General features: G+C 30.1%; 10 protein-coding genes across 10 annotated transcripts, besides 3 other annotated features; 6 read left to right on the forward strand and 4 right to left on the reverse strand.

The window, feature by feature from the left end:
- Positions 1 to 45: 45 nt before the first annotated feature.
- Positions 46 to 1,575, reverse strand: TVAGG3_0246880 (uncharacterized protein; the record flags this gene model as incomplete). The annotated part of the gene is made up of 1 exon (XM_001307538.2): positions 799 to 1,319. A coding segment is annotated over one exon (521 nt), but the record flags the coding sequence as incomplete, so codon positions are not given.
- Positions 1,576 to 2,173: 598 nt separating this feature from the next.
- TVAGG3_0246890 (uncharacterized protein) lies at positions 2,174 to 2,902 on the reverse strand (the record flags this gene model as incomplete). Its single annotated transcript, XM_001307539.1, has 1 exon — positions 2,477 to 2,881. One exon carries the CDS (start codon positions 2,879 to 2,881, stop codon positions 2,477 to 2,479), a length of 405 nt encoding a protein of 134 aa, XP_001307540.1.
- A 47-nt stretch (positions 2,903 to 2,949) lies between these two features.
- TVAGG3_0246900 (protein phosphatase regulator protein) lies at positions 2,950 to 4,353 on the forward strand (the record flags this gene model as incomplete). The annotated part of the gene is made up of 1 exon (XM_001307540.1): positions 2,950 to 4,353. One exon carries the CDS (start codon positions 2,950 to 2,952, stop codon positions 4,351 to 4,353), a length of 1,404 nt encoding a protein of 467 aa, XP_001307541.1.
- Positions 4,354 to 4,449: 96 nt separating this feature from the next.
- Positions 4,450 to 6,434, reverse strand: TVAGG3_0246910 (5'-3' exonuclease protein; the record flags this gene model as incomplete). Its single annotated transcript, XM_001307541.1, has 1 exon — positions 4,860 to 6,356. The coding sequence occupies one exon, from the start codon at positions 6,354 to 6,356 to the stop codon at positions 4,860 to 4,862; it is 1,497 nt and encodes a 498-aa protein (XP_001307542.1).
- A 1,928-nt stretch (positions 6,435 to 8,362) lies between these two features.
- Positions 8,363 to 8,473: a mobile genetic element.
- Positions 8,474 to 9,215: 742 nt separating this feature from the next.
- Positions 9,216 to 11,976, reverse strand: TVAGG3_0246930 (armadillo (ARM) repeat-containing protein family; the record flags this gene model as incomplete). The annotated part of the gene is made up of 1 exon (XM_001307542.1): positions 9,254 to 11,968. One exon carries the CDS (start codon positions 11,966 to 11,968, stop codon positions 9,254 to 9,256), a length of 2,715 nt encoding a protein of 904 aa, XP_001307543.1.
- Positions 11,977 to 12,522: 546 nt separating this feature from the next.
- On the forward strand, positions 12,523 to 15,285 carry TVAGG3_0246950 (DNA/RNA polymerase superfamily; the record flags this gene model as incomplete). The annotated part of the gene is made up of 1 exon (XM_051227896.1): positions 12,523 to 15,285. One exon carries the CDS (start codon positions 12,523 to 12,525, stop codon positions 15,283 to 15,285), a length of 2,763 nt encoding a protein of 920 aa, XP_051112882.1.
- Positions 12,523 to 15,285: a mobile genetic element.
- Positions 15,286 to 15,695: 410 nt separating this feature from the next.
- TVAGG3_0246960 (uncharacterized protein) lies at positions 15,696 to 15,989 on the forward strand (the record flags this gene model as incomplete). Its single annotated transcript, XM_051227897.1, has 1 exon — positions 15,696 to 15,989. One exon carries the CDS (start codon positions 15,696 to 15,698, stop codon positions 15,987 to 15,989), a length of 294 nt encoding a protein of 97 aa, XP_051112883.1.
- Positions 15,990 to 16,151: 162 nt separating this feature from the next.
- On the forward strand, positions 16,152 to 17,546 carry TVAGG3_0246980 (integrase core domain containing protein family; the record flags this gene model as incomplete). Its single annotated transcript, XM_051227898.1, has 1 exon — positions 16,152 to 17,546. The coding sequence occupies one exon, from the start codon at positions 16,152 to 16,154 to the stop codon at positions 17,544 to 17,546; it is 1,395 nt and encodes a 464-aa protein (XP_051112884.1).
- Positions 16,152 to 20,854: a mobile genetic element.
- TVAGG3_0247000 (uncharacterized protein) lies at positions 17,566 to 17,838 on the forward strand (the record flags this gene model as incomplete). The annotated part of the gene is made up of 1 exon (XM_051227899.1): positions 17,566 to 17,838. One exon carries the CDS (start codon positions 17,566 to 17,568, stop codon positions 17,836 to 17,838), a length of 273 nt encoding a protein of 90 aa, XP_051112885.1.
- TVAGG3_0247010 (Prim-pol domain family) lies at positions 19,658 to 20,803 on the forward strand (the record flags this gene model as incomplete). Its single annotated transcript, XM_051227900.1, has 1 exon — positions 19,658 to 20,803. The coding sequence occupies one exon, from the start codon at positions 19,658 to 19,660 to the stop codon at positions 20,801 to 20,803; it is 1,146 nt and encodes a 381-aa protein (XP_051112886.1).
- Positions 20,855 to 23,564: the final 2,710 nt, after the last annotated feature.

Raw genomic sequence — 23,564 nt, forward strand, 5'->3', positions numbered from 1 at the left:
TTTGATAAAGAAATGGGATTTTGGGATAAAATAATGTTAAATCCATGAGTCAATGTTTTAAAAAAAAATCATGATTGTTCAAAAATGACATCTATAGATTTTATTTACAATTTTGGAGAAGCTAGTTATTTCTCCAAACGGAATCCCTACAATATTTACATGAAAAGATTACAATTTTGAAGATTTGGCCAAGAATTATTTTCTTGGGCATAGAAAGCAATTTTGAAAGCTAGCAGAGCCCTTGTAATATTAAATATATTTGGAGATTCTTCGAATTGTTTCATTTTTGGCTCACAATATAAAATAACTCTATTAAAACAGCAACCGATTGTTGCAGGAGTTGTTGGATCAAACAAATGAGAGAAAACTATGATGGAAATAGTCGATGGGTGGTAAAATATTCCGTTGAAAAAGTTGCTTCCTATAGGTCCATAAATAATCTTTGAGTATCCATAAACTTTCACGGTTTCATCTATTTTCCCTGTACCCTGATAATGGATTTCCCACTTAATATTGGGATAAGCTGCCTTCACAGCGGTGACAATTTCGTCAAAATTCCCTATTTTTCGATAGCTATTTGCACGATTCGTAATGACGTATCTATAGGGAATATCATTCAAAAGATTAAATTTTTCCCGGATGAAATTCCGAAGTTTTCTGAAGCAAGGTCCGACATGAACAAAATATGACCTTGGAAATAAATTAATGTACAGTTCTCGCGCGAATATCCAATGAGTTTTCCAAAGGTTGATGCATTGATCACGTTTAAACCCTAGCTGAGACATAAAATCCTTGATGTACTTGTCATCAGTGCACATTACAATTGTAGCTTTCTTTAGTATCTCGTTTGGTAATTGCATCAATGGAGAGAGAGCGTCTTCAATAAAATGACCGTAAATATGGCAAAAACCATGTCCTAAATAAATAGCAACATCGTGAGATCCAACTATTTGCCCTGGTATTAAACTATACAAGCTTGCAATCTCTTGATTTGGAATCGATATGTCGAGATAAGTTTTATTGTAAATTATTGCAGAATTGCCAGAGAAGAAGCAATCGCGAAGATGATAGATTCTATTGACATTTGTATTGCAAAATTCTTGATATTGGTTTGCATTTCCTGTAAAAGGAAAATCATCTTTGATAAAAAATGTATGATTTTTTACTTGAGGAATATTATTCCATTTTATTGTAGTGATATCAATAATAGCTGATTCTGGAATGCTTTTACTCGTTCTTGGTGGCAAGTCTTGCCATATATAAATTTTTTTGAGCTTAATTCGAAAAGATCGGCGCTGATATAAATCATTGATGAGCATCAATAGAAGAATCACTATGTTTATGCGTTTTAACAATTCGGATTTATGAATTGTCTTTAAACATTCCATTAGAGACTGATGATTATAATTAAAAAGTTTGAATATCATGTTCAGAAAAAATGAAAAAATATCACAGTAATAAGTTTAAATTTCAGGCTGAAACTTAGTATAACATATAGTATGTGCACATATGTGTTATAGTACATATGGTGACTTTCTGCAAATCAGGTCAGCCATGGACTTGTCTGCATCAAAGAATGCTCAGGCAAAAATTTTATTTTTCTCAAAAATTTTTAACTTGTCCTTATCGAGATAATAGTCAAATTTACACTTTTATTGTGTTTTTTATACAGGCGTAAAGTATCAAACATACTAAAGATTATTTTTGATTCTAATGCCGAACAGCATTTGAATCAAAAATAATCATATGTTTGATATTTTTTTTAGATTTTTAGTTAGTGGAACAAAGACACTACACGCTTTGCAATCACAAGACATCTGGCTTAAATGATTGGGCATGCAACACAACTACATATCTTGACACTTAAACCGAATCTATGTTAAATGATGTTTCAGTAGTTATTTTTGCAGAAATCCCATAAGATATGGTAAGTGACTAATAATTCATCCTAAATTTAAGCTTGAAAAGCTTGATCAGAAAATACTTTTTTAAAAAATTGATATTATCTTTTTATAACAGATTTATCGTAATGTACTAATGTTACAAATCTTATTTCTTAGGTTAAATTGACTCAAAATTCTTTATAAACATGATTTTGAATCGAGATACTCATTTTTAAAAGGAATGTATAACTTTTTGAGATAAAATTATAACTATATCATTGAATACACTCTATTTACATATGAAAATTTGTCTTGGTTTTAAGATTAAATTCTATTTTGAATTCTTTTTAAGTCTTTAAGATAAACTACTTCACTGACTTTGCCCAAGTACATAAGAGTAGTAAACTTATGTATTTTTCCACTTGCAGCAGGTCAATAAAATTATAAAAAGAAAAATTTCAATAAAGACATAAAACTAAGATTTTCTCCAAATATGAGAGAAAATTCTGATAGTAAAATGGGAAATCAAGCTAAAATCAATTTTCTATTTTTAATGAAATGATCTAAAATCATTTTTTGCATGATTGTAGTGGTTAATCTGCTTTACTTTTGTTATTTTGAATAAGGATATTTTGATAATACTCGTTGATCTTTGAAAATCCTCCTTCGAGACACAATACTTGTTCTTTGGTAAGAAAATGCAATTTAACTTCGAAGTACCCGTATAATTTAACTAAAAAATATGGATTGTTTCCAATTATTTCGAAATCAATAATATCAAAAGAAGTAATATCGCCTTTTGGAAAAGGTAAAGGGTTATTTACCGTTTTCCAGTATGATTCAACTTTCCTTAATCCCATTTCATTTACATCTTCGGAAGGTAATTCGCATAATTCTTTTATTTCATCTATATTTGTAATATAATGTAGTCTTCCATCAACTGTTTGATGTGATACTATTTGTTTGACTATATCTGGTGGATATATCCCAATATCCATCAGTTTAAATTTGGAAAAATCGCCACTTTTAAAACCGCTTTTTGTAAAGTGCGCAAAACGTCCTTTATATGCGACGTTCAAAATTACCTGCCTTAAGGCCGGCTAAAGTCCCGGCAAAAGCGAAAAAACAAGCTGCGCCGAAAGCAGAGCTTGACCTCTCAGTTGACAAGAGTATTTCGCTTTCGACGCTTAGATCAACTGATGGAATTGAAGCAGTGATAAAACCGAGCAAGCCATTACTCGAATGTCCACCAAAAGATCAACAAAAATTATTACTCGAGAAATGTCATGAGTGTTGTGTGATTTGTGACTTTTCTTCAGCGAATGCAGATGCAAAAGCAAAACAAACTAAAGCAACATTACTAAAACACATTGCCGCGGCATTCACAATTCCTCATCTAGTCAGATCGATGCAAACCGATACAATTAATGAATTTTTGAATATGTTATCCGTAAATTTATTTCGTCCATTTCCCACAATACCATCAGTATCGCCAATAGATGCTCACGACTCATTGTCTGATGCATCTTGGCCTCACTTATCTCTTGTTTATGACTCTTTATTAGCATCTCTTAATTGCCCTTTAATTCAGAACTCTATAACCACATCCTTTTTATACAAATTAATAGGCAACTGCGTTTCGCCAGACGATCGCGAAAAAGCTGTTGTTCGAGATATTCTTCACGCATTGTACACGAAATTCATTCATCTGCGAGAAATAGTTAGATCAAATATAGCGTATCAGTTTAGTAATAATATCTGCTCATCAGAATTGATGGAATTCTTCTTGAGCATCGTCAGCGGATTCAATGCTCCTTTAAAGCAAGACCATGTTGATTTTTACTATAAATACGTATTACCTTTACATTGCACTCAGAAATACTCTTCAATACAGCGTCCTTTCGTTCAATGTACTGTAAAATTTATTCAAAAGTCGATTTTACTATTTACACCAACAGTTATGTACATTGCTAAGCACTGGCCATGTTCTGATCGCAGGAAGCAAATAGATTTCTTAAACGAGCTTACAACTCTTCTTTCTACATTTGAATTAAATGTTTCACCGAAAGTAGCCTCTACAATATTTAAAATCGTTGGGGACTGTGTTGAATCAGAGAATACGGATGTATCTGAAGCCTCCGTGGACTTCCTGATGAATCCAGAACTCGCATCTGTAATTAGGACACATTCTACAATAGTTTTTCCAATAGTCATAGAGCCAATATATAGAGCGGCCAAACACCATTGGGATGAGTGTACAAAGACTAACGCATACGTTGTTTTACAGGTATTATCTGAAATTGACAATCAGACATTCAATAAAGCAAACGATGCTCACAAGCTGATGAAGGCCCAGAAATCAGCTTCTTTCGCAGTGTTTAAGAATAATTGGACAAGAATTTTCGAAAATGCAAAATCAGCAGATAAATCAATGATGTCGGCTAATTTCGATTGTGTTCGGGATCGTTAGATTTTAAAATTCATTTTGTGTTTGTTTTTACTTTCTTATTAAACAAATTTTGTTTAATAATTTTAAAAATTTTTTTAATTAACTCAAATTTCATTTCAAACATTCTTGTTAGATTTGTTTGGAAAAGATTGTTTTTGTTTAATAAATTTTTTAATTAATCAGATACCAAAAACAATCTGATGGAATAGTTCAATTTTGAAATCTTTTAACTAGGTCTTTAATCAATCTAACATGAGACAATATAGAATTTAAATGTTCTCGTAAAAACTAGAAATCCTTTCTTTTTCAATTATAATATCGAGAGCAAAAGAGAGATAGGTAAATGTTAGAGCAGTTTCGTATTAATGCATTTTCAGATGAACTAGCCATATTTGGGATCAGATCTAGCTCAAATAAATCTTCTTATTTCAATGTCAAGATGTTATCTTTTTATTTGAGCTAGATCATTTTTGATTTATATACTTGAAAGAATTTCATTGTTATTCCAAATAATTTAGATTGTCTCATTATTTCTTGGGTTTCTTTTTGGAATGTGGAGATTTGTTCTTATTAATAGTGAAGATTGAATTAAGAATTGGTTCAAAAGGTTTTGGTTCAGGAATTGATGCTTCATGGAATTCTCCATTTGAGACTTCTCTAAGCATGTGAATTTCATTGCATTTGAGATCGATATCTTTGAATCCAAGTTTTGAATATTCATCAAGTATAACTTTGAAATATATCGGATCAAGAAGAGCTCTTTGATGCTTTGTATCTCCAATAACTTTGTATTTTTCTGGGAAAAATTCAGGAAACTTTGAAACAAAAGATCTTGACTTAGGAAGTATTATAAGTAGCAACTCAACAGCAGTTGGAATTCGAATATTTCTATCAAAATTAGAAGGAATATCACGAACTAATTTGTGAAAAAGTGTTATAGGAGGTGGTTTTGGATATTGATATGAAAATGTCCAATCAGGACATCCAGATTTGTAGTATTGATGCATCCACATGAAAACTCTCAATGTTTCATCTACGATCTTTTGTTCATCATCGCATTTAAAATCAATTTTATCTGATTCTGATATTTTATTTGAAATTAAATATGATTCAATAAATTTCTTGAGTAATTCTATATTAATATCATTGCCATTAACAATAAAACCTCCCAAGGCTTTTCTGGCAGCTCTATAATTCGTAATTATTGTGTCCTTTGATTGTGTGCAAAATTCTAGTTCTTTAAATCCAGCGAAGAAATCGTTTTTGAATAAAAATGATAAAAATACATAATCATCAATAATTCTTTCGAAATCTGGTTTGCAATATGGTTCAAACTGCTGAAATATGTATTCTCTAATACTATCTATATGTATAACTGTGTATTGTGATCCATTTTGTGGTTCAAAAATTAAAGAATAATTTGGATTATGAATTGAAAGCGCAAGAAATATAACATCAGTGTCAACTGTATAAATATATGACCATTCTGAATGTGAATATTCAGGATCATTAGATATTGAGCGAATAAAATCAACAATTTTGTGTTCACCTTCTCCAGGGCAAAACACATCGCTATAATATAGCTTTGCTTTGCTCCAAATTTCATCATTGGTGATCTTATTAAGGAGTTGAGATTCTAATAATTTGTTTAAATTTATCATAAATTCTGTGCCTGGGAAAACATTTGATAAATCAAATGAACTGTCTTGATAATTTGCCGAATATGCATATCTTCTGGATCTTTGTTGAGAGATTTTTGCCGTTGGAGGACATCCATCGACTGCGATTAAAATTATTTTCTTTGGTCTCGCCATCTTAACTAATTCATCTATTTTAATAACGATTTCATTAACAAGGTCTTGATTTGGTAATCTATCTTTAAAATTTATTTTATTAATAGCATAATATATGATAGAGTTCATGTCAATATAAAGATTGTCATAAGGACTAGATTTGGCGCTATGATGGAACTGTGTATCCGATATTCTTGTAAGGATCCATTGAAGATATCCAGGAACACCCATTAAATTTAAAAATTTGTGTGTGGATATATGACATCTTACTAATGTGGAATCAAATTATGTTGAATTTATTGAGATAGAAGTATCAGAATCTAAAATCTGACAAAAATAAGAGATTTTTTTGATGCTCAGGAATGTAGTCTTCACACTAATCCTTGCAGTATCAATATACGGTAGACAGTATTTTTATGGGAATGTTAACATGATGTATGATTCTTGGCTAAGAAATAACGAATTATTCAATTTTATGTTTCCAAATTACTTAATTGTTCAGCTTCTTCATATAATTGGTGCATTATTTGCATTTTGGTCAGCATTGTTGTTGAAATGCAATTCCATTGCCGCATTTTTAATTTTATTTTTCCAATTTATCATACCAACACCAGAATTTGATTGCTTATATGCATTTATATCATTTAATTTATTCGTTGTTACAATCTCAGTCAATTCCTCGTATACTTTAATCAAATTGTTATGCAATATCGTGTCAGGAGCCTCAGTTGCCGGATGTATACTAATATTGCCAGAAACCTACCCACTTAGTCTACTTTCCTTCTTCTCATACCTATTTTTCTGGTTGAGAACTCATAATATCAGTACTCCTAACTTAAAACTATTTCTTGATGCATTGCAAACATTTATATCCTTTGTTGTATCGTTCATGATCGCGTTCTTTTTAGAATCTCATCTTACTTCTTTTCCAAAAATTTCAAAGGAAATTTACCCTCTTCGCCAGATACTTCTTGTTTTTCCTGCATTCAGATCTAAGCTATTTTTGATTTCTTTGCCTTGTTTGACAACTTCTCACAATTCAATTTCGAAAATTTTATATACTACTTGCTTTTTATGTGCTTTTCTGTTTAGGATTAAGCCTATAACAACATTGGATGCTGGTTTGGTTCTAAGCACTCACGTTTCGAAAACATTTTATAGTATTGGCTCTCTCATTGTTGTTTCAGGTGCAGAATCACATACTGTGATGTTTTTAACTATACCTATATATTTATTTGTTGTAATTTTAGGATTTATCTTCCAATTTTAATACTTTTTTGTTAAAAAATAATAATTATAAATCATATTTTAGAGATCTTTATAATAGTATATTAATGGAAGGACATTATAATCGCGTTTTATGTTCGGATTTACTTTATAAATTTATAGATATCATATTCAAAATTTAGAGTGTAAGGATGCCGGAACTGCCAAAAACGCAAATTTTGTTCATTACGAATTGCGATAGTATAGGTAATAGTTTTATAACAAATTCTTTAAATTAACACTAAAGAAAGTGATGTTATTACTTAAAAAATCATTGATTTTTTCCTTAAGTGCTTAGGAATTAAAGGAAAATATACGATTTCATGAATTTTGCTTTAAAATATTCATAACGTTAGTTAATTTGCTTTAAAAAACTAATGATAGTGTATTTTGAGCCCTTTTATGCATAAAATTCGTATATTTTCGGCTATTTCTTAAGTATACTTAAAATAGTTCGTAGGATCCGATAGGTTAATTAAAAATTCTTCTGAACTCTTAATTAACCCTAAAGCCTCCGGATGAATGTCGGGGCTAACTACTTCTATCGAGGATTTTTTCTTAATAAAGAAAAAAGAGATAGAAAGTAGAAAGGAAAATTACTAAATATATACAATAAAAAAAATTAAAAAAGTTAAAAAATTAATGATTTTCATTAGTTTTTTTTCATTAATTTTAACAGTCAGTCAGTCAGTCAGTCAATCGTCACTGACTGTTTTTTTAATTTTCATTTCCTTTTTAATTTTTGACACTTTTGAAATGAATCGTCGTCAAAGATATGAAAAATTTAAAATTATTTAAAGAAGTTTTAGATAATGAATATGATTTTAATGAATTACTAAAATATTAAATAGCTAAAATATTAAATTTCTTTTCTGATGAACCTGTAGATTCAAATCAAAAACAAAATCATGATGATGGTGAAGAATTCATTGGATTTAATTTCATATTGGACGAAATTGCAAAAAGATTCTTTTGTTTCATTATTTAATTTTGTTCTATTTCCTTTATTTGACGAGAAAAATGAAAATTGTTTTCGAAAAACTCCAAAAAAATTAGAGAAAACCGAATTTGTCTTGAAACATCTTTTTTCTGCGGATACACTTTTCCATCGCCTTCAACTGTAAACGTTTTATTATTTTCGATTATAACACCGCCGTTTGAAATATCAATCGGCTTTTTTTCCTTAAGAAAACTGCTCCACAGTAGACATGTTTAATCATCGCCAATTTTGATATAAACTTCAACTTCTTGTCAATATCGCTGACTGATGGAATAAATCTTGTTTGGAATATTTTATCTTTATAATTTTCAGATATTTTTCCTAAAGATGGAAGATTCACCGCTTTAGTCCTTGGTTTTATAAATTCGGCGAGTTGTGGATTATCTTTAATAGATTCGGAAATATCTAAAAACAGAGAATATGGTTCAAGTAATTTCGTGATTTCTTTATGTTTTCCGAAAATAAAAAGACAATTCGTTGAATTCATTAACATTATGACCCAACCTTTATTATCTACTGTCTTTTTCTTAACTAAACGAAATGCTAAAGCATCATCAGGTGGCAATGTCGATGAAAGAATATTTTTGGTATCTTCATATGAAGCAGCGCTTAAAAATTTGACAGTAATCGGTTCAGAATCGTTGAATATTTCAACTGTTGCTTGATCACCAATGTTAAACTGTTCTTTGACAGATTTTTCGTTTGCAATGTTTTTAAGGAATTGGAAGTCAAAAGTATAATTTTCTGCTTCTGGATTTTGATTTTCTTGTTGAGTATTAAGAACTTTATTTGTCAAAATTTGAATTAAAGTCAGATGGGAGTAAGTGCATTCTTAATAATTTAAAAATCTATAAAAAAGTTTTTATTTTTGAATTTTCTTTGCGTAGTTAAGCATTTGATCTACACAACTCAAGTAGTCAGTTCCATCACCACTCTGTTCTAGCAGTTGTGAAAGAGAATTCATTATTTCTTCATTAGATTTGACAGAAATCATCAAATTGTGGAAGTTTTTAATAAGTTCCGACTGATTGAACCAATCAGCAGACATATCCGAAGATCCGAAGCTTCCTCCTATTGTATCTAACGCAAACATTTTGTCTTTTTCTTCATCTTCTTCTTCGTTATTTTCTTTTTGTGTTTTTTCGTCTTCTTCTTCCATATCTCCGTAAAAAACAAGTTTGTCATCATCTTCATCATCTTCTTTATAATTTATCTGGCCATGAATAGCTTTAATTGACGATGCCAAACAATTAATTGCAAAATTAAAATCGAAATTTACAAAATCATTAAATTTCGAAATAATTGTTTGTATCTTAAATGGAAATTCTTCACACTCTGACCATTCACTTAACATCTCATTAGTTATGTCACCAAACAAATTTGACATCCCTTGAAAATCTGACATGCAAAGTATGACAGAAACACAAGAATCAACTCCGCCATCGTAAATCATCTTATCTTCATTGTAGACGGCAGCGATAACATCGGCAAAGTTTTGCATGATCTCTAATTGACCAGTCTTGACGGTCAATCCTGCAACAATGTTTAAGATATCCGATCCATCAGATTCATCGCGTTGATAACATGAATGGAGGAGCTCTAAGATGATAGGAACAACACCTCTTTCATTTATATTGGTATCCCTGTCGATAAGGAACGAAAGAAGTGGACGAATTCGACTACAAAGAAAATCTTCGATTTCTAAGTTTCTTTGTATATAAGGTAATATTTCCCAATACAATGGATCGAAATGTGTTGAATTATACACAATTCGACTGCCGATTCTGAAAATTTCTTCGAGGTCACAAACGCCGATCAGGTTTTCTGTAGTTTGTAACAAATGAGAGAAAATTTCTTTTAATGAGTCTGTATTATCAGGCATCTTCTTCATGCATTCGATAAGGGTGTTGATTGAATGCGGGATTAATGATTCGCCTTGTTGTTCGTTGCTTTTGCTCGTTTCTTCGTATAATTTAAGCAAATTTTCGGAAATTGAAACTGCATAAGGTAGAACATCATCGGAAAAGAACTCTAATATATCCATTAATGAGTAAGCAATGTTTTCATTGTTGAATTCTGTGTTGATTCTAAGGAAAATGTCGACAATTTCAACACTATTCTTTCTGAGGCTTTCCAAGAGCTCGTCCTTCATCTCAGAGTTCTTGATTGTCCTGAAGGTCAAAGATAATGATACACTGGCGTAGTAAGAAACCAAAATCGCTTCATCATTCAAATGATTCAAGCAAACTTCAATCGCATTGATCGTAGACTTACAGTTCACGGCATTACTAAGAATTTTGAACGCTGCGGCTCTTATTACGAAGTCTTCATTGTCACATAATTCGCATAAAGTTGGAATTAACTCTGAGAACTGTTGTGGATCGAATTTGTATACAGAGGATGAGAACATATCGCATGCTGAGAATATTTGCGATGAATTCTCTGCGTTTTGTAAAGTTGTTGTCAAATAATTAAATAAATTTTCGAAAACAGCTGTCAAACCAATTTGATTTGACTTTTTAATGATGTGGGAGACACTAGCACGTGGATCGCACCAATCATTACCCTCTTTTTCGATTGTTTGGACGAATAATGCCGGATCAGTTTCCATGAACTCGATTTCTGCAGGTTGGAGAACAAAGAAAGGTGCGAATACGTTGCTTACAAAGTATTCCGCGTTTTCTGAGAGGACAGAAACTACTTTTGCCCTGAAAGTTATTGAATATAATAATTCAAGTGCTTTTCCTATGGATTTTGAGGATAAATTAGATGTAAAGATGGACTGCATGTATGAGAGAATCGGTGACAATGTGTTTTCATCAAGAAAATGCTTGATTATGTATACATAATTTGATAAAAATTTCAAAATTTCAACCGTCAGTTTTTCGTACTCAATTGTTTTCTGAATGTTAAGTAAAATGCTTGAATAGTTGTAAAATGGTTGTAAATTCGGTAAAAATTGTTCAGATATTGGTTCAATGAATTCTTTGAGTTGTTTTGAGGGTCCTGCTGTTTCTGATGTCTTAATTAGTCTGTTTGCTATATGAAAAGCCATTTGAATAAGGTAAAAGTCTTGTGATTCGAGAATTTGAACAAAAATTGGAAAAATTTCAACGGCGAAGTCAGTAAATAACTCAAGAGTTTGATTCCTTTTACGCTTTAATTCCTTGCAAACTGCTTTTGCAAGCATTAATGATGATAGTTGGTTCTCTGGAGAAATAATTTTTTCTCGAACTGCTGGCCAGCCGAATACTTTGATGTATTCCTCTGTCCATTCATTGGCCATCTTCTCTGCATAGTTTAAATGTGTACGATCGATGTTTGGCAGTGATTTGATAAAAGATTCGAAGCAGAATTGCTTTAATTCAGGTGGAACACTCTTAAAATACTTAGTTATCCACACCATTACTTCTTGACGAACTGATTTGTTTGAATGAGAGACAATTATTTGAAAAGCTGTTTGATAGAACTCAACTGTTTCTGCCAACTGAGCAATTTCAGCTTCTGCAGCCTTCCTCTCTTCATTTGAGGGAGATTTGAAGATGCACAACGCGAGTTCTTCAATTCTGGCCTCCATGATTTTACAAAGGACTCAAAAAATCTTGTAAAGTTCAGAAAATAAAATCGAAGATTTTAGACAAAAAAATTATAAACCATTATAAAAATGGGATAAATGTATTCAGTATACATTGTTTATGAATTTTATGATCTTTTTAATGTATATTTCTTATTATTTTATTTGAAATATCGATTTTCTTTTGCTACTTATATGATTTAACATATTAGCATTCTTTAGTCCCTTTTGATATTTTTGACCATTCGTTATTAAGAACATAAAAGATATGAAAACTTATAAACATTATATTTATTCATTTATTTCAGAAAAAATGGAAGCAACCCATAAAACATCTTCTCATCATTTTATAGCTATTCATACATTCCTTTTCAAAGTTGTGAAATTAAATAAGACAGGAATTAGATTTAATGTATCAGGGTACGCATTCTTGAGTAAATTAAAATGTATTCGTCACGTTGCAGATGATAAAAATTTATGTGTTCTTAATTCATTTTATGGGCTTTAAAAAATAAACTTTATTTTTATTTATTTTTTAATTTTTTATTCTTACATAAATGAACAAAAACGGAACAACTAAAATGAATGATAATCAAATTAGAGCAGAAGGTAGAAGGTTATTTAAACGCTTCTATAACATTCCTGATGGTGTTAATCCTAAAACTCGTAGAAGTTATTTAAATGAAGCAATAGATGCATATGAAGGGTTTGACATTTCATCAGAAAGTGAGAGATTAGCGAGAATGTTAAATGTTAATATTGATTTCTATTATTGTGATCCTCAACCAGAAGACGTGGATATAAATAAGGTAGACTTTCCATTAGTGGAATCAATAATGATAGATCCAGAATTTGAAACAGTAAATATTTTATTAACACAGAGTCCATGTGGAAAACTTCACGCTGACAGAATAACAGACGTTGAAGCACTCACCGGCTATAAGGTTTGTCCATATTGTAAAGAAGAAGTTTATTCTATCCGTGATGATCCAGAAAGGAAAAACCAAAGAAGATTTTTAAAGCATTGTGAGAAATGTAAAGAAAATAATGGAAGATTAATTCAAGACGTTCAGTTGCAAAAGACACAGCAACCATATGCACCACATATTACGAAACAGAAGATATATCAGTGGTTATTAGCTCACAATTTGCAGGAATATTATCAACCGACAAGATATTATATTACTTTTGACTTCGAAACATTAGAGACTAAAGAAGAATTACAACTTTCTGAGTGTGCAACTTTGAACGCTTACTTAAAACCATTCATGGTATCATCAACGGTTAAATTAAACGATAAAACATATACGAGGAATTTTTGCTTAACTTCGAGTGATTCTTTTATTTCTGATTGGATTGAGTTTTTATTTTCAACCTGTTCATTAGTTGCTAAATCAAATATTGAACAATATGAAGAATTATTGAAGCCGCAAACGGCGGGGACTTTGTCTCATACATTAAATGAAAAACAGAAGGAAGCATTTAAAGAACTTCTAGATGAGGAATTCAATAAAGTGAATATCATAGGTTTTAATTCGGGAAAGTTTGATTTAAATTTAATTCTTCGTGATTTAAACACTGCAAAATGGAAAATAAAATCAATGCTGGGTTCTTCTTCACAATTTAAGCCAATCATTGTAAAGAAAACAAACGTTCCATATGAATTGAGATTTATTGACATCAGAAATTATATAGCGGGTGGAACATTAGACCAATTCACTCAAGATTTCGGAAATAATAAATCACGTGTTAAATCCTTTTTCCCTTATCAATTCATCACGTGGGAAAATTACGAAGAAGAATTATATAAAGTGGAACCATTCACGAAAGATTCATTTTATTCAGCATTAACTCAAGAAACTATATCAGATAGTGATTATCAAATATATCTCAATGATGCTAAAAACTTTAAGAATAGATTAGAATATTTTATTCATTATTGCAATAAAGATGTTGAAATTATGATTGACCCAATTGATAAAATTATTGAAGAAACATTTGTTTATAAAATTGACATGCTTCATAATCTTTCTTTATCATCGAATGCTTCAATGATTCGTTACGCTTTAGCATATAAAGACTTTAATCCTAATGAAAAATATCCTGAGGAAGAGATAGAATCAAGTTTTGAATTAACGAAAAAGTATTGGAAATATAAAATTGAATCATATAAGAAACAAGATGAAAAAGCAGAAAGGGATATTAAAAATAATGTTTCAATGGATGATTTTCAATACTATCACGATTTAATCCTTTCATCTAAATGCAAAATGTGTGGTAAAGCGTTTACATATGTAAATAAACCAACATTGGATAGAATCGATAATGAAAAACCACATACCAAAGAAAATTGTCAGTTAATGTGTTGTTATTGCAATGTCGTAAAATCAAATAAAGATGAAGATGTTCAACGTTTAAGAATCAATTTAAGAAATTATGCATTAAAAAATAATTTACCAATGACTTTAGATTCAGTTGAAGCTTATCACATTCTCCGTAATGGAATTACTGGTGGTTTATCAAATGTTCAACATCGTGTTAATCTTAAAGGAATCACACACATTAATAAACTTTCATATAGTCCAGAAACTAAAACTGTATCAAATGAGGACACCACCAACATTATGACTCATTTCGTTGGTGTTGACTTTAATTCATTATATCCTTCATCATTTTCATCTAATCCTCATGATTTCATTCAATATACTGACCATAAAATGTATATGCCGGGAAGATTGAATGGTGTTATCATTTGTGATACAGCAACAAAGAAAGCAAAAGCACTGGGAATAATTAAGAAGAAAAATACTTTATTCGTGGCTGAAGTAAAGGGTCACATTGATGAAAAATACATTAATGATTACATAAACTTTTTACCGATAATAAGAAACTTAGATATTATCACAGATGAAAAAACAATTGGCAGTTTTATGTATAATTACATGAAATCAAACAATCTACCAGTTGACCAGAAACAGAGAAAATTAACTCAGTTAGCATCAACACACAACCAATATCAACCATTTTCTTCTTATTATCTTTGGTATCTAATCGACAGATTTCATTTTATCATTGATGACATTCAATCAATTTTAACATTTACGAAAAATACTTGTTTTAATGAATTTGCGAACGAATTTATGAACGAAAGACAAAAGGCGGAATTAGAAGGAAATAAAGGAAAAAGTTTATTTTGCAAGATTTCACTTAATGGATCATATGGTTACGATGCAATGAATACACAAAATTACGCAAAGACTAAAATAATGAATGCACAGAAGGCACGCGTTGCATGTATGTCAAATAAGTTTAAAAAATAAGAGAAATAGGTGAAGATACGTATCAAGTGATGCTTAAAGATAGATTTTATAGATGTGATACATGTTTACAAGAGGCATTCTTCACTTTAGATAATGCTAAATACTGGTATTTGGTTTTCATTTATGATTTTATGTATAAATGCATGGATGTTAATCGTTTTCATTTCATTGAAGGTGATACTGATTCATCTTATTGGGCAATCGCTGGCGACCCAAATCTTCCTAACACTCAAGCATTTCAAGCAATTGTTACCGATAAACAATTTTATGATAAAAACATTTTCAAATTCGCACCATTTGATTTCTTCTGTTTTGATGAGAAATTTAAACCTAAATTAAAGAATAAAGCTGAAGAAAAAGCACATGAGAAAAAATTATTGGGTTTAGCAATTGAGAAACAAGGTGATAACATGGTTGCTTTATGTCCTAAGTGTTATACATCATTCAACGGTTCAATTGATGGAAGTGATTTTAAAAAGATTGCACAAAAAATGAAAGGTGTTAGTTTACGACAAAATAAACAATTAACACCTAAAAAATATTTGGATATAATAAATGATAAATTGATATTTGATGGTCAGAATATTAATTTACAACTTAAAAACAGGACGATGACTCGCTTAACAATCGGTAAGACTGCATTAACAGGAGCACACACTAAGGCTGTATGTTGTGAAAATGGATGTTGTATGCCATTTATTTAATACAATTTGAAATTTTATTTTTAAAAAAATGCCACTTATTTTATTTTTATATAAATGGGTGATGTAAATTTAAAAAGAGCAATTGGTGATTTAATATTTCATCAAAATTTTCTTACTTATTATGATTTAAAAGCATATCTCCAAGAATATGATAACACTATAATGAGTGATGATATGGATTATTATTATCCATATTATAAAAATGAAGTTTTGAAATATCATGATAGAATAATTTCTAAAATTAAAGACAAAATTAAAAATAATGAATATGCAAAGGGAAAAACTAAATCGCAACTTAAACAATTGAAAGATTTCAAAAATAAAGTATTAACAGAAGAAGATATTGATGAATTGTATAAATTATATAATCCTGAGCCACAAAAGCCAAAGGAACAAAACGCTCAGGCCCTTCAGACCATAAATGATGCACAAGCTTTAATTTATGATTCATTAGTTAAACCACATTCAGCCCGACTTTTAAATGAAGATCAACTTTTGGAATTCATCCTTCAACATAAACTCGAAGCGGGAAAGTATATCAAACCTTTATATACAGCATATTTAAAACAAATGAATAAAATACATCCAGAATTAATGAAAAAAGGAATGAAATCCAAAATCAAAGCAGATAAAATTAAACCACTTGCAACACCAAAACCTCCAACAGTAGTACCTCCTCCTTCAGTTAATCCTTCATCATTCACTTTATTATATCCATTTCAAACATTTAAGAAGCAAAAAGATTTTAAAAAGGATTTCAAGATATTAAATAAACCAATTGACCCGAAAATTCAACCGTTAAAGGAAAAATTTAGTCGCCCTTCATTTGCACCATATCCATATTCATACGAAATCGATCATCTGGAATATTCAAAAGGAAAAGTTACTTATTTATTTGCCATTAACATTAACACTAGATATTTATATTGCATTCCGGTGAAAGGGAAAACAGAACAGGAAACAAGAAGAGCTATACAATACTTACTAGATCATGAAAGAGTAGATAATATCAGGGGTGATGGTGATAAAGGATTTCAGGCAACTATGATTCATTATTTCCCACAAATTAATTTTTTCTTCTCATCCTCTCCATATACGTTTCATAATAAAATAGTTGATGCGGTAATGAGAACTCTTAGAGATGCGTTAGGGGTTAACGGTCAGATATACTGGGATGGAAATCATGACTCCATCATACAACAGTTAGTATATTATTATAATAATACATGGCATAGAACTATAAACATGAAACCAGTGGAAATGAAAAATGATATTTCAAAAGAATGGGAATATATTAGAAAGCAAATGGAAAGGTTGAATGATGTTAAACGTGAACAAATTAATTCGGGGCTCATGAATTTTAAACAAGGGGATAAAGTTTTGATTCATCTCGATTATGGAAAAACTGATAAATCAATGACAAAAAGAAGACGAAGATTTGACACAATAGCTGAATTTGTTAGATATATTAACGGTAATGTATTAGTTGAAGTTGACAATAAATTAATAGAAATTCCGATTTATTTTATTACTCCATTATATTTAAATAATATTTAATTTTTTTATTTCGTAAGAAATGAGTGACAACGAAGCAGTCAAGAGTCCAGACGATGAATATAAAAAGAAACTAAACAGAATTAAATCAAAAATATGCTATTACAAAAAGAAGCCGCAATGTGGTGGGGTTGAAAACGATGAAGAGAGGAAAGAAATAATCGAAAAATTAGAAACTTACCGTTCAATCCTTAAACTGAGTGAAGCAAAAATAAAAGAATTTAATAGAATAAATAAATTGATTGGAAGAGATGAATTTAATAAAGATGAATTTTTAAACTCAATCCAAATTTAATTTTTATTCCTCTTTGACAACATCTCTCTTTCCATCATTACTGCATAACCACATTTTCTCAATTTTAGTGGTTTGTTATTTTTAACATGTTCTTGCATCATTTTTATCATTTCCCTTGTTATGATTCGTGGTAAATTTTGAGCTTGTGGGGTATCCATTTATGATAAAAATAAAAATTTAAATTATGCCGTTCTAAAGTTTGTGACAACATGACATTTTGACAACAACACAGGAGGAAGGCAGTTATGACTTATTTTTGAAGAACTGAAGGTGCTACCATGTTACCATGTGCTACCAGGTCATTTAACTCATGACATTTTGACAACAACACAGGTTATTCAATAATGACTTATTTTTGAAGAACTGAAGGTGCTACCATGTTACCATGTGCTACCAGGTCATTTAACTTCTCTGAAAAAGTGTGACAACATGACATTTTGACAACAACACAGGAGGAAGGCAGTTATGACTTATTTTTGAAGAACTGAAGGTGCTACCATGTTACCATGTGCTACCAGGTCATTTAACTCATGACATTTTGACAACAACACAGGTTATTCAATAATGACTTATTTTTGAAGAACTGAAGGTGCTACCATGTTACCATGTGCTACCAGGTCATTTAACTTCTCTGAAAAAGTGTGACAACATGACATTTTGACAACAACACAGGAGGAAGGCAGTTATGACTTATTTTTGAAGAACTGAAGGTGCTACCATGTTACCATGTGCTACCAGGTCATTTAACTCATGACATTTTGACAACAACACAGGTTATTCAATAATGACTTATTTTTGAAGAACTGAAGGTGCTACCATGTTACCATGTGCTACCAGGTCATTTAACTTCTCTGAAAAAGTGTGACAACATGACATTTTGACAACAACACAGGAGGAAGGCAGTTATGACTTATTTTTGAAGAACTGAAGGTGCTACCATGTTACCATGTGCTACCAGGTCATTTAACTCATGACATTTTGACAACAACACAGGTTATTCAATAATGACTTATTTTTAAGAACTGAAGGTGCTACCATGTTACCATGTGCTACCAGGTCATTTAACTTCTCTGAAAAAGTGTGACAACATGACATTTTGACAACAACACAGGAGGAAGGCAGTTATGACTTATTTTTGAAGAACTGAAGGTGCTACCATGTTACCATGTGCTACCAGGTCATTTAACTCATGACATTTTGACAACAACACAGGTTATTCAATAATGACTTATTTTTGAAGAACTGAAGGTGCTACCATGTTACCATGTGCTACCAGGTCATTTAACTTCTCTGAAAAAGTGTGACAACATGACATTTTGACAACAACACAGGAGGAAGGCAGTTATGACTTATTTTTGAAGAACTGAAGGTGCTACCATGTTACCATGTGCTACCAGGTCATTTAACTCATGACATTTTGACAACAACACAGGTTATTCAATAATGACTTATTTTTGAAGAACTGAAGGTGCTACCATGTTACCATGTGCTACCAGGTCATTTAACTCATGACATTTTGACAACAACACAGGAGGAAGGCAGTTATGACTTATTTTTGAAGAACTGAAGGTGCTACCATGTTACCATGTGCTACCAGGTCATTTAACTCATGACATTTTGACAACAACACAGGTTATTCAATAATGACTTATTTTTGAAGAACTGAAGGTGCTACCATGTTACCATGTGCTACCAGGTCATTTAACTTCTCTGAAAAAGTGTGACAACATGACATTTTGACAACATTTACGAAAATATGATGCAGTCCAAAAATAAAGTTAGTTTTAAAATTATTTTTTATTTTTTTATTCCTATATAAATGACAGCAACAAACAACAACAGCAACTATATCGTTTCTGATGAAAAAGTTATTGATTCATTAGCTGAGGAATTAGTTGTGGCAGAAACTAAAACCCTCAACGAAAGAATTGGTGAAAACAGGATTGATTTACATAACTACCTCAAATACGATGGAGGAAGAGGAAGGAAAACTGGTACAGCTTTATTAGCAAATAAAATTTCAAATTTAACGATTATAGATGTTGATATCAATAAATCATACGATGATGAACTTAAAGAAACAGTTAGAAAAGACATTTTATCAAAACTTTCGGATAAAGATGTTATTGTTAAAACCGCTTCAGGAGGTCTTCACATTTATTGCAACACTAATTTCTTCTATGCAGTTTCGAACAGAATGATTAAATGTTATTCTTGCAATGATTATGATATTGATATAATGACTTCTATGGATGATTCAAAGCGTTCATTAGTGGTTATGGCTGATTCAAGAGTTCGAAAGAATGCAACAGAACCAATCAAAACATACTCATTCATTCGTGGAAGTTATGATTCAACATTAACTAGAACAGTAAACGATATATTAAATGATTTGAATATTAAGGTAAGAGTTGAACAAAAGAATGAAGAAATAAAGAGTATAATGAATGAAAACAATGATGTAAACATTGACGATAAACTAGCTCAAAGCATAGTTGATGGCATCTGTGATTTTGAAGTACATAATGATGGTGGAAACATGAATTTAGAAAAAGAAATAACATTATTCACACTGTTTCAAGCAATTAATTCGTTACCTAATCATTTCATTAATGAAGCATACGATAACGTTTATAACTTCTGCAGTTTAACAGAAAATGCAAAAAGTAATTTTGAAAAAGCACGTAGTAGATATGCACATTTAATGACTTCTCCATTTGTTTTAGTGAAGATTCTAAAACTATACCAAAAGGAATATTATGATGAATATGTTTTACCTTTATTACGTAAGCCAAAAATAACATTTGATATAAAACTTGATGATTCATTCTTGATAACAGATATTAGACGCAAGGCTGAAAATCATCAGTATAAAAACAGTTCTGAAGTAATTGAGGATTTATCACGTGTAATCCGTTTTGTAGATTGTGGAAATAAATATTTCATTCAAAAGGACTATAATTGAATTGCTATGGATGATTTGAAATTTTAGCATATTAGTTTTCTAGTAGAGAGTGAAGGTTAGTACAATGGTTTTAAATTATTAAATTTTAATTCGTTAAATTTTGTTCAATTTTAGCATCTCATTTGAACTATAATTATATAATAATTTTAGCATAATTTCATAACATGGTGTTTCTTAATCAAATTGCATCTAAATTAATGAGAAAAATTTTGAAATTTGAAAATTCAGTATCTAATTCAAATATCTATCTAATAGCATTTCTACAATCGCAGTAATTATGAGATTTCAGGTTCAGTTGGTTAGTGAAATTAAATTAAATATATAGTATAGAGGCAAATCTGTAATAATGATTGCGAGAATAAGACCGACAAGACTTTCTTGGCCGATCTTATGATCGAAATACAGTCATTTCCGGTACACTGACAGTGCAGTGTATCAGAATTGACCGAATCTCTCGCAATCACATTCTGATTGCGAGAATAAGATTGACACTTTAGTGCAATTGAGTTTTTAAATTATTTATAACGTACAACACTAATATTTCAATCTAGAAGACAAATCAATTTTCAAATTTTTTTTTCAAAATTTATTTTTTTCAAACTAAATATTTTCAATAATGCCTTTTAAACTTTTCCATTTCATATAATTTTATACGTTTTCTTAAATACATCTTTTAAACAAATTTATATTTAGATATTTTTATTTAGTGATAGATATACAAAACAATCATTATCGTATTTTGGTAGTTGTACACCTACATATTATCTCAAAATAATGATTCAACTCCTATTTTAAAACAAACTAAGAATATGATTACGAGAGATTCGGTCAATTCTGATACACTGCACTGTCAGTGTACCAGAAATGACACAAACAGACACAACAGACTCAATTGCGCTATAGTGTCGATCTTATTCTCGCAATCAGAATGTGATTGCGAGAGATTCGGTCAATTCTGATACACTGCACTGTCAGTGTACCGGAAATGACTGTATTTCGATCATAAGATCGGCCAAGAAAGTCTTGTCGGTCTTATTCTCGCAATCAGAATGTGATTGCGAGAGATTCGGTCAATTCTGATACACTGCACTGTCAGTGTACCGGAAATGACTGTATTTCGATCATAAGATCGGCCAAGAAAGTCTTGTCAATCTTATTCTCGCAATCATTATTACAGATTTGCCTCTATACTATATATTTAATTTAATTTCACTAACCAACTGAACCTGAAATCTCATAATTACTGCGATTGTAGAAATGCTATTAGATAGATATTTGAATTAGATACTGAATTTTCAAATTTCAAAATTTTTCTCATTAATTTAGATGCAATTTGATTAAGAAACACCATGTTATGAAATTATGCTAAAATTATTATATAATTATAGTTCAAATGAGATGCTAAAATTGAACAAAATTTAACGAATTAAAATTTAATAATTTAAAAAGCTAAATATTTTATATAACACTAAATGGTTATTACTCTTTATATATTGTCTGTTTTAAAAAGCATAAAATATCATATATATTTTTCTGATAATTTAGATTTTCAAAAAAAGTTTTCCGTTCGGCAAATGAACCTCAAAACAAGTTTTTCTAGGATGTTTCCTAACCATTGTACTATACTAGAAGTGGAGCAAAAATTCGATTTTATAGTATTTAATCGCCTGTCAGCCCAAGGGCTGTTTGCTATCTTCACTCTCTACTGATAATAACACAAAAATAACATAAATGATTAAATTTGTTATTAGTTTTCTAAAACAAAATATTGATAATAAAATATCTCATCATTTTTTATGCACACTGTAAGATATATTTTGAAAATATATCTGCACATATGTATAAATACTCTTTTACAATCTTATTTTAGAAAATCATATCTCTATTTGCTGAATCACTTAATAATTCAAACTATAAAACCATTTTTACAATTATTAGAATACAATTAGCTATTTTTAACTATAATGTTTACTGTAATATCTGATAAACTCATATATAATGACATTTTGCTCTGGAATAATCATTTTTTATACTAGAGCATATTTTTTAATATTATATCATGATGCAATATAATATATATGCAGTGGTATCATAATTCAAACAACTTTGCATGCTATTTAACTTGTGCTTTGATACCATTTTGACAATTAACTAGAAAAATAAGTGAAATTTCAAATCATCCATAGTAATGTTTTCCCCATCATTATATAATTAATGCAACCATTGATCACACTCAAAAACATAACAATCATACAAATTTATCATATTTTTCTCTTTTCCACATTGAACAAATCAAAATTGCTTAATTTATTATAATTTCCATCTTAATACATTGATATATAACGCATAATAATATCTAATCTATATTGAAAAATTCGCAATTCAAAAAAGATTTCTAATTTATCTATTTCATTATAAACTAACTTATTAAATATTATTTAAATAAGAAATAAATTCAATTTTAAATTTGCTAAACGCATATATTAAATGGTTAAATGACAAAATCATATTTCTTTATATATTTTTAGCTAATAAGCTTAAATTCTATATTTTCCTGCTTCTGTGCTCATTGGAATGCATTTTATAAGAATAATACACTTCAGAATAGTTATATTATTTCGAATTATATCTTTTTTGAGATTGCTCTATTTAGAAAGTACATTTAGAAAATTTATGCCATATATAATAAAATATCTGTTTTTCAACATGCTTGAATAATTTTGAGCTTATCATATTTTGCAATATTTTTGAAATTTCGAAA

This window comes from Trichomonas vaginalis, chromosome IV (assembly GCF_026262505.1).
Source record: "Trichomonas vaginalis G3 chromosome IV, whole genome shotgun sequence".
NCBI lineage: Eukaryota > Parabasalia > Trichomonadida > Trichomonadidae > Trichomonas > Trichomonas vaginalis.